At 39.4% G+C, this 11,069-nt stretch overlaps 1 protein-coding gene across 1 annotated transcript in view; it reads right to left on the bottom strand.

Moving 5' to 3' along the window:
* Positions 1–450: 450 nt before the first annotated feature.
* Positions 451–11,069, bottom strand: part of LOC141290521 (protein sel-1 homolog 3) — a 42,842-nt gene continuing 32,223 nt past the window's right edge. Inside the window, exons 18-24 of the mRNA XM_073822648.1 lie at positions 10,400–10,481; positions 10,234–10,309; positions 9,689–9,783; positions 9,165–9,292; positions 6,533–6,708; positions 6,104–6,300; positions 451–723 (exon numbers count right to left, since the gene is read on the bottom strand). Coding sequence (XP_073678749.1) covers positions 451–723; positions 6,104–6,300; positions 6,533–6,708; positions 9,165–9,292; positions 9,689–9,783; positions 10,234–10,309; positions 10,400–10,481 — 1,027 coding nt within the window. The remainder of the gene's footprint in view (positions 724–6,103; positions 6,301–6,532; positions 6,709–9,164; positions 9,293–9,688; positions 9,784–10,233; positions 10,310–10,399; positions 10,482–11,069) is intronic.

Genomic DNA, 11,069 nt, shown 5'->3' with positions numbered 1-11,069 from the left:
ATAACAGCTTTACAGACTTACAATGATCCCCATTTGTGCGTGATTTTTAAAGTCCACAAGACTGTAAAACTGAAAGTATACTTACCTCTCCATTTTTGTCAACAGCACAGTCAACTCTGCAGTCAGCACTCTATCCTCATGCAGCCAGAATTATAGCATTTCAAGTCCCACGGGGGAGCGATGACAGTGGAGGAAGAGAGAGGACCAAGCTCAGGACATTTTATGTTTCTTGGTTTGTTTGTTTATTTTGCATTTGCTGATAGGGGTCGCAGTGCTGAGAAGGACAAGGTGACAATGATTGCGACTTGTGGCTGCTCGTTGCGATGGTGCTGGAGCGACACATGTACTCAGTGCCATCTACCAGAGGAGTCACCGCCATTCGCCAGAAACCAAAGCCTGCTGCCATTCTCCATCATGGGGAGGAGCAGAAAGAGTGAGGGAACAGGGGGCTTACTGCCCTAAGTTGAAGGAGCTATCGCTGTCCCCAGGGGAGGCAGAGGAGAGAAGCTGTCCACTGAGGGTTGTCCAGTGGCACCATGAGTGTGGGCCTCTCAGCTGGTGGGGCAACTGTTTATGTGAGACACCTGCATGGCACATCATTCTCGGGTCCCACAGATGAGGTCTGGAAGGAGGAGCAATGACAGTGGAGGGAGAGAGAGGACCAGGCTTTTTGCTGCTGTGTGTTCCAGTATACTCTAATGGACTTGTGCTCTCAGCTGTGTCCTAGACAGAGTGGAACATGAATAATCATTCATAACAATTTGTTCTGCTAGTGTATCATGAATAGGGTCCAATGTCTTGTGTCCACGCAGACTTTTGTCCACTAACCAAATGCTTCTATCCACACTCACAATCAGTGGAGTATACTTTGAAAGGCTTGTGCATTTGGGCATGATATGTTTCTTGTTTTGTTTGCTTATTTTACAGTTGTGAAAATAATATTCTGCATTTGTGTTGAGATGGTTCCCACCTACTTCTTACCCAAGAAGTAGAGCGTGTTACATTGGTGCCAAAACTCCAGAGGAACGCTCTGACAAAGAGCCCTCACTGCTAAAGTGGATCGAAGTGCCCATGAGGACTGGGTACTTGTTGCAATGGTGCTAGAACGCCCATGGAAATATGCTGACTACTGTCCACTGGAGGAGTCACCACCGTTCACCAGAAGTTAGGGCCTGCTGCTATTTGCTGCTTGTTGCCCGAATTCGGAGGAGTTGTCGCTGTTCACAGGGGAGGCACTGAGGGCTGTCCAGTACCTCTGTGAGGCATTGTGAGTGTGGGCCTCTCAGCTTAATCTCGGGTTCCACAGATGAGGTCAGGAAGGATATGAGTAGGAGCAATGACAGTGGAGGGAGATAGAGGGCTAGGCCATTTGCTGCTGTTCGTTCCAGTATTTCGCACACTGGTTTTTTTGCCCATGCAGACTTAATGTCCACTAGCTGAGTGCTTGTATCCACACTCACTGTCTGTGGAGTATACTTTGAAAGCCTTGTGCTTTCAGCTGTCTGCAAGATGAATTTGAATGAAGAAAATCCAATTTACCTGGTTCGGCTTTTGCATCCGGCGAAAAGCTAAAGGCTCAGATTAGGTTCTTGCAGCATGGTAAATTTTGACACCTCCTCTTAGAGCTTGCATGCACTGTTAGGCAAGAGTTCTCAACTCTGGCCCTTGTGGACCACTTTCCTGCACTTTTCCTGAGTTGAGCTCCAATCTTAACTCTACAGGAAAGTTGACCCTGAGGGCCAGAGGGGAGAACCCCTGCTGTAGGGTGTCCCATTTGTCATACTAGGTTTTAGAAGCAAGCTCACAAGTGCCACTTTTGCGGCACCCTCAGTATGCACTTCTGTCAAGCCTGCGCTAAGGTAAGCTCTGTGACTACCCAGCAGTCAAAGCAGCATTATGTGATGAAAGCTTTGCCTCGAAAATCACAAGGGTTAAGGCATTAACTGCATCAAGAATCAAGGTTGACAGGATCCGACTTGTCCGGTTGTCTGTTGCACACAGCTAAAACTAAGATGAAAGACACTTAGCAATGACCCAACACTGGGTGACGGTTGACCATCAGGTTAGTGGTGTCATTGCCTTTAGGGTGCTATTTGGCCATTATACTTCCCTTGTTAGTCCATAACCCCTTTCACACAGAGTGCTGATCCCAGGAAATTGCCAGAGTGCATTCTGTTTGAACGCAAACACATCCCTGGATAGATCCTGTGATCAATCCTAGGATAGGGACCTAGTAATATTGCTGGGGCAGTCCTGGAATGTGTTCTGTGTGAACAAAAGGAAGGACCAATGCCATAAAGCAGGAGTGCCCAACCCTGTTCCTGGAGATCTACCTTCCTGCAGAGTTAAATTACAACCCTGATCAAGCACACAACATCTCTTGAAATAGGGTTGGGCAACTCTGCCATAAAGGGTGTGTCAAAGTGATGATGCATATGTTGTTGAATAACGTAGTTATCCGGTGAATCTTTGACCAGGTATTTTAAATGCAAATCAATGATTCTAGTTTGAAGGAAGCATGTTCTATTTAAAGGGCGTTAATGTGTGGGAATTAATTTAAATTGTATTTATTTAGAGAGGTGTATTATGTCACACATTTCTAGTACTTTTTGTCTGTGTGTGAAGACGCTGCAGGTGGTGGCATAGCCCTGATTTGTATATGAATGTTCCGAAGTGAAGTAATGTTGAAAGGAGTAGGGAGCCATGAACAATGTGTAAGAACTGTGAAATGGAATACAGTTCATTCATGGAGCTCTTTTCAGGTGTGTTAAACGAGAGGCAGGCAAAATATGCATAGCGGTGGTATGTGAGGACTAGAATTGAAAACCACTGGTTTACGGAATGTGTGTGAACACGCAGATTCAATTCACAAATTTGTGAAAGGGGCTCATGTGACAACATTTTCATCATCAGCACAATCCGCGAATGTCTAACGGTTACTAAGCACAGCTTGTAACCGTTAGACGGTATGTGTACAGCTTGTCCTTCGGTCCTTGAAAGTTTTTTAATAGGCACCAATGCTGGAGGATGGGCCCCTTCATAGCATTTTGTTGGGTTAGCAATGAAAAAATAGTCCCCTACTTTTGGCTTCTTTTCTGAAGGAGGCATCCACATTTGATTCACGCATGATTGTGCAACAACAATGAAAGTTCATTGACCCCGTGCACTTCCAGGGACTCCAAGATGGGGCTCTTCATTATATACTAGGCACCGGTACATGGAGACAAACAACCCTTGTGATGATCCAGAGGAGCACTGGGGGATGGGGTTCTCTGTCTGTGCATGTGGTGGGGGAGGACAGGAACATCTCACCACTTGTGCCATCTCATCCTGCCTAGATGGAAAGTTTGAATTAGGTGATTGATATCAGGACAGAACATTTGTTCAGGATGATATGATCAGCTAATTACACTATCAGCACCAGCACCTTTGACAGAGAACATTCTACAGCAGCTAATAGATTACACATTAAAACAGTGATATCCAAACAAGTAGCCTACTCAGAGTTACTCCTGTTGTGAGAAGTGCACATGGACATGGGAATCAAACAGGGGTGTAAGGAGTATTTAAAAATAACTGATCACCCAAAAAGTGAGAGTTTGAACAGTTTCAAATAAATAAAATATATATTTCCCGAGAGTTATATATCGGTTATGCATGTCCCCCTAGGTTAAAAGAAAAAAAAAATCTTAAGATATCTGAGGATTTCAACAGAGAGGATGACTTGCAAGTTTTTGCCCTTATTTGAACTATAATTTACAGACGATTAATTGAGATTGACATCCTAGATCAGCACCACACACATGCATCGTGGTACTCTCATGAACATATGGCGAAGATTGATTGTTGAGTAAAGTTGTTAGTTTTCTTTGCACACAAAATGTATTCCAGTAGCTTCATAGCATTATGGTTGAACTACTGAAGTCACATGGACTATTTTATCGATGTCCTTACTACTTTTCTTGAACGTGTTAATTGCTTTGCTGTCTATCCAGGGTCAGAAAACTCTCAGATTTCATCAAAAATTTCCTCATTTTTATTCAAAGATGAAAGAAGAACGTACAGGTTTGTAACAATATGAGGTTGAGTAATTACTGACAGAATTTCATTTTTTGGATAACTATTATATTTAATTAATTAATGAGAAACAGATGTTAGTATGGGTGGCACCATATTTAATTTTTGACAGGAATGAAAAGAATCCGTGAGGGACAGAAGTACAGTGCATTCAGTGCATGCCAATTGTTCAGCTGATGAAGCATCTTTCAAGTAAAATTCAGTAGGCTATACAAAACTCCATAAAACATTTAGAAAGTTTCAGTACCTAGTATTTTTGTACCATTTTAAAGACTGAAAATCTATCCCTATCTACAGCCTCATTCTCATCCACTTTAAATTTATAATGGCAATAATTAATAAGGTCTATAAATGGGTTCAAACAGAGTGTAGAATAAATTAGTAAAACATAACCATTTAATCCTGCACTGTTTAAAAATAATTATGCATATGTATTTACAGTATACAGTTATTTCTGGTTTGGCTATGGTTTTGTGGAACACAAAAGGAGAAATATTTTTTAAAAAGTGTTGTATGTGCTTTTTATATAACAGCAGTGAATAGCAGTGATCCTCCTTTCAAGGATGCAGCAGTTTCACAAAATAATCCCATACGATTTATACAAAAAGGCAAGAAGTCATAATGGAAAAAGTAGCCTAATCTCAAGACAAAAACCTAATTTAGCTATTCCTGAGCTGTGGCGTCCTCTGGTGGTTCATATCTGACTCACAATAGACTTTATTACTTTTACATGTAAAAGGTGAGATCCACTAAACTTTTGAGTTTTAAGTCCTTAAATCAATGTTAAATTCAATAGGTGTGAAATGAAAAGTAGGACAGACACATTTTTGTCCAAATACTAATTCATTCAGTTATTAAAAATAAGATTTTATGTGTTGCTTCATAAAACCCTGTATTGTAAAAGATTGTCTGAGTAAATATGTGTATTTCTATCCCTCACAGCCTCATTTCCATCCACTTTAAATTTATAATGGCAATAATTCATGTCTATAAATGGGTCAAACAGAATGTAGAATAAATGAGTAAAACAACCATTTAATCCTACACAATAATTATGTATACGTATTTATACAGTTCTTTCAGGTCCTCAAATATGTTTGCCTATGTTTTTGGAACACAAAAAGAGAAATAAATAAAAATAAAAAAACACTGTATGTGCTTTTTATATAATGGCAATGTTATATCTAAAGGAATCCTCCTTTCAAGGATGCAGCAGTTTCACAAAATAATCCCATGCAATTTACACAAAAAAGAAAGAAGTCATGATGTTAAAAGTAGCCTAATCTTAAAACAAAGACTTAATTTAGCTGGAGCTCAGTTAGCTATCCCTGAGCTGTGGTGTCCTCTTGTGGTTCATATCTGACTTACAACAGACTTGACTACTACTTGACTAATTTACATGTAAAAGTTGAGATCCACTCAATAAAGTCAGAGAAACCCTTAAATCGATGTTAAATTTAATGGGTGTAAAATGAAAAGGAGGACAGACACAATTATGTCCAAATACTAACTCATCTAAGTTCATAAAAATGCGATTTTGTTATGTGTTGCTTCATAAAACCCTGTACTGTAAAAGATAGTCTGAGTAAATATGTGTATTGCACAATTTCAATGTGTTTTCTGCTCCAGAGCTCTGCTCATGTGCAGAGTGAACTGTAAAAACACACGTGCTGCTGCCACGTGCCGTATGAAACACACTATTCAGACAAAAGAAAACTCGCAGGAAGAGAACAGTCAGGTATCATGTGGCATTTATTTGCACTGCAAACATTCTGGTATTCAAACATTATTTCACCAAAAGAAAGTAGATGAATCTGAGTGCAAACAACACAGGTTACTAAGAAAGTGACTAGCCATTTTGTTCATGCTTTGTTCGTGTACTTTTATACTGGTTCAGTTCTCATGCAGTAACCTGAGTTGAAGAGTGTTGATTGGTAGTGACAGTAGATGTATAACCTGTAATAATCTTATGATCTTTTCAAAACAGATGGGAAATGAACATTGTAACGACGACACATGCACACACTCCAGTCACTGTGATGATTAAATCAGATGTTTCCTGCACTGAAAGTTGATTGCGTGCAACTGTAGGCTGGTAATTCTGCTGTTGATTCTCTGTACTGGTTTCCAGTGGACTGTCGGTGCGTTCTTGCCCACTAAGTTCTGGTTGACCGTGTCTCTCTGATGATTGGCTGGTTGACAGGCAAACTGCAGCATAACATGCTGATGATAAAACAACGAATGACAAGAATCTTAATTAGTTGGTTGACTGATTAAATCTGATCATTTATCAGCTGACTCAGTATTTTCAATGTTTTCAGTTTTTAACAATCATATGGGCTAACAATTATGATAGCATTTTGATAACTTTATTGTACTTTGTCATTTATGGCATAAGAAAGTGGAAAATGCTAATGAAAATTATTGATCTGTGTAGTAGTTTTAGATGTTATACCCAGAAGAGTTCGTAACAGCACAGCAATTACAAAAACTGTGAGTGTGACGAAAATCCCGTAGGCCAGCAGCAGCTGAACAGAGTTGTGTGTCAAGTCTCTCCACGCTCGGATCAGCTCCATCTTCCATAGGACTAATGAACATGGAGTCACATCCCCCTCCTCAAACTCACTGCACCTACAGGAGGATAAGGATTGTGATCATGAGAGAGCAGATCCATGCACCTGTGCACACATTGTTCACTTCTAATTGACTTCCATTGACCTGCATTGTTCTGAAAGTCAACACGAATTGAGAATGGATCTTATTTACTTTTTAGTGCACATTGTAGGTCGTTTTGTGAATGATTTACGGGTGCATGTTATTCCATGATAAAGTGTTCTGTGTTACTGAAACTACTTTTGCAGCAAGTTAATATAAATATTAAATATACAGTCAAGCCCGAAATTATTCATACCCTTGGCAAATTCTGACTTAAAGTTACTTTTATGTAACCAGCAATTTATTAGAAATGACACAGACATCTCCCAAAAGATAATAAGACAATGTACAAGTGGCTTCATTGTGGAAAAAATAGAAAAGCTTCAATCAAATGCTTCCTATAATTGCTGACCAGCTTTGTGCATGTCTCCACTGGTATTTTTGCCCATTCATCTTTAGCGATGAGCTTCAGCTCTTTCAGGTTGGAGGGTCTCCTTGCCATCACCCTGATCTTTAGCTCCTCCACAGATTCTCAATTGGATTTAAGTCAGGACTCTGGCTGGGCCACTGCAAAACGTTAATATTTTTGTCTGCTAACCATTTCTTCACCACTTTAGCTGTGTGTTTTGGGTCGTTGTTGTGCTGAAATGTCCACTGGTGCCCAAGACCAAGTTTCTCTGCAGACTGCCTGATGTTGTTGTTGAGAATTTTGATGTACTGCTCCGTCCCTGGTCCACCGGCTGAAAAACACCCTCAAAACATTAGGTTCCCACCACCATGTTTGACAGTGGGGATGGTGTTCTTAGGGGTGAAGGTTTTCTCCTTTTTTACGCCAAATGAAGGCTACATCATTGTGGCCAAACAATTCAATTTTTTTTTTTTTTGTTGTTTCATCTGACCATGAAACAGAAGTCTTCTTCTTGTTTGTCCAGATGAGCATTTTCAAAGGCCAATTGGGCTTTTGTGTGCCTTATCTGGAGAAGTGGTGTCCTCCTTGGTCTGCGTCCGTGCAGTGTCCGTTAGACTGTCTGCCTTGAGATGCTGCCACCAGCAGAGCCCAGATTCACCAGGATGGCCTTGGGGGTGATCCTTGATTAATTTTTTTCTCTCACTATCCTCCTGACCAGCACTGGTGTCACTTTTGGCTTCCGATCACGTCCTCTGAGGTTTTTCACAGTGCGAAACGTCTTGTATTTTTTATTAATACTTTGCACTGTAGCCACTGGAACTTCAAAACATTTAGATATGGTCTTATAGCCCTTTCCTGACTTGTGATCAGCCACAATGCACAGCCGCAGGTCCTCTGTGAGCTCCTTTGTCTTAGCCATGACTGTCCACAAACCAACAGCAGAGAGCTTCTGTTTTTCACCTGTTGAGTTGATTAAAACAGCTGGGCGGCACAGTGGTTTAGTGGGTAGCACTGTTGCCTCACAGCGAGAAGGTTCCTGGTTTGAGCCCCGGCTGGGCCAGGATACCCTTTCTGTGTGGAGTTTGCATGTTCTCCTCGTGTCTAAGTGGGTTTCCTCCGGGTGCTCCGGTTTCCCCCACAATTCCAAAGACATGCATATGTGAATTGGACAGTCTAAATTGGCCGTAGTGAATGAGTGAGTGGGTGTGTCCCAGCACTGGGGTTGCACGAATTAGTGCAGTCTCAGGGCTGGGTTGTGTCCGGACGGGCACCTGGCGTAAAACATGTGCCAAATCATAAAAACAGCGGACCTAGGCAACCTACGCGGGACGAACGCTAGGAAAGAGAGAGTTGATTCAACTTTTTGTTCAAATGTAAGTAAAAGCTGAGAAATATTTTTTTTCCACAATGATGCCTCATGTACATCGTCTTATTATCTTTTGAGAGAAGTCTGTGTCATTTCCAGTCAAAAAACAAAACAAAAACTTGCTGGTTGAATAAAAGTAAGATTAAGTCAGAATTTGCCAGGGGTATGAATAATTTCGTGCTTGACTGTGTATATCTATCTATCTATCTATCTATCTATCTATATATATATATATATATATATATATATATATATATATATATATATATATATATATATATATATTGTAGGACATTACAGTCCCTTTATGTCGCTTTTTTAGTTTTAGAGATTTTACTATATTCATAAGGAAATGTTCATAAATTTGGCCTATTAACTATAGGCAACTATTGCTACATAACTATATGTATACATACACACACTATACTCAAGTACCAATGTTACAATAATGAGGGGGGCTCAACCACCACCATACCACATTATATTTTAAGGCCAACAAGAATGTAATTACAAGAATCACAAAGCAATGCACAACATACATTTGTTTTGCACCATGTTTTGCATAATTCAAAGCAACCAAAGAGCTGAAAAGTTGTCTTTCAAAAAACTTGCTGTGAAACTAACAAGCAAATCCCAGATAGCTTAGAGCACACAAACCTGGATAAAAGATCTGCCACCACAGCACTCCGGCTCACATCATTTGCGTCTAAGAGTCCCATCTGATCCAGAACGATTTCAGGAACTTCATAACCCTCTTCAATTAACATGGCCAGATTAAAAAGGCCCTAACAATCACACAAATAGGTATTAGAACTTCAACTACTGGACTCTGGAAATCTATTCTAAATTAGACATTTAATTTGATACATTTAATTCCAAAATCTAGAATCTACTTTGTACAGACTTGTGTGTGTGTTTATATAATTTATAAGGACACACATTTGTATAATGACATGAGTGTTACACTGGTATAACAACATAAATGAGCTTAATGAGGACATTTCCTAAATCAGCATAAATAAAATAGCTTTAAAAATATGAAACAATGTTTCCTTCAAAATCTAAAATTGCAGAATGTTGTTTTGTGTGAGGGCCATTTAGGTGTAGGGTTAGTGCAGAGGGATAGAAAATACAGTTTGTATAATATGGAATAAAACAAAAACCTGTGTAAGTGTCTGTACCTGAGCACTGCCATACAAGGCTGCTGTACTGTACATCTCCATGGCATTCAACATATCAGCCTTTTCACTGTAATAATCTCCCATCCGCAACAAACCTGCAGCAGACAGAGAAATAGTAGTAGATAAAGGCAGAAAGAGAGAGGAAGGTGACCAAAAAAAAAAACATTTATGATATAATATGTAAATATGTAAAAAGGATAAAATATTTTTAGTGTGCATCATTTTGAACAAGATGTATTTGTTAACCCTTTCAAACTGTATTTTGTAAAGATAATATGCTAGGTATGAAATTAGATATAATGTAGATATGAAAATTTATTTTTATTCCATTTTATTCCACAACCGGCATTTCCACTTCAGAATAAAGGGTGATTTGAGATGTACTTGAATGAAATAACATTTGTTCATCATGGATTAGGGTTAAAACATTTTTTTTTTAAATGTGAAAGTCAAAGCCATGAAAATTGTTAAATAAATTATAGTTATTTTCCTGAAGAAATGTAGTTGTATGTTACAGTGTTAGTGCTGTATTTTCTAAGACTCACCAGCTTCCTGAGGGATGTGATTGTAGGTGGAGTAGTTGTGGTATCTCCACTGACAAGCAGAACTGTGACCTAATACCTAAAAATACACATGAGATCCATGATGTAAAACAACAACAGCTAGGAAATGAAAGAGATGGTTGGACTGGAAGAAAATGAGACTGTTCACCTCACACAGATGAGCAGCATTGTGTTGTGCCACACCGAGACCAGTTTCTGCTAGCATGGCATATTTCACCAACGCTTCATCCCTTTAAACAGACATCAAATATCCATACAAACATTTAGAAATATGTAAAACAACTTTTTATCCATGTATTGCAAATAAATTTATTCTGAATAATGCGCTAGTCAATTTTCCATCAAAAATATTGATGGACAAAAATGTTTAAAAGGGTTGGGTGGATGGATGGATATATGAAGGAATAGATGGAAGTTTGTTGAATGGATATATGAAGGAATAGATGGGTGTTTGTTTGATGGATGGATGGATGGATGGATGGATGGATGGATGAAGGGATGAATGGATTTATGAAAGGATATGTGAATGGATGTATGAAAGGATGGGTGGATGGAGAGATGTTGGATAAATGGATTTAAGAAGGGATGGATGGATGAGTAGATGGTTGTTTAAATAGATGGACAGATATATGAATGAATTGATGAATGTTGTATGGATGGATTTATGAAGGGATAAGTGGATGGATGGATGAAGGAATGGATGGATGGATGGATGGATGAAGTTAAATGGATGGATGGGTTGATGAAGGAATCGGTGGATGGATGGATTTATAAAGGGATGAATGAATTTACTGTATAAAGGGATGAATGAGAGATGA

This window comes from Garra rufa, chromosome 18 (genome assembly GCF_049309525.1).
Source record: "Garra rufa chromosome 18, GarRuf1.0, whole genome shotgun sequence".
NCBI classification, from domain to species: domain Eukaryota; kingdom Metazoa; phylum Chordata; class Actinopteri; order Cypriniformes; family Cyprinidae; genus Garra; species Garra rufa.
The sequence above is the reverse complement of the archived record's forward strand: the minus strand, read 5'-3'. Positions and strand labels throughout refer to the sequence as shown.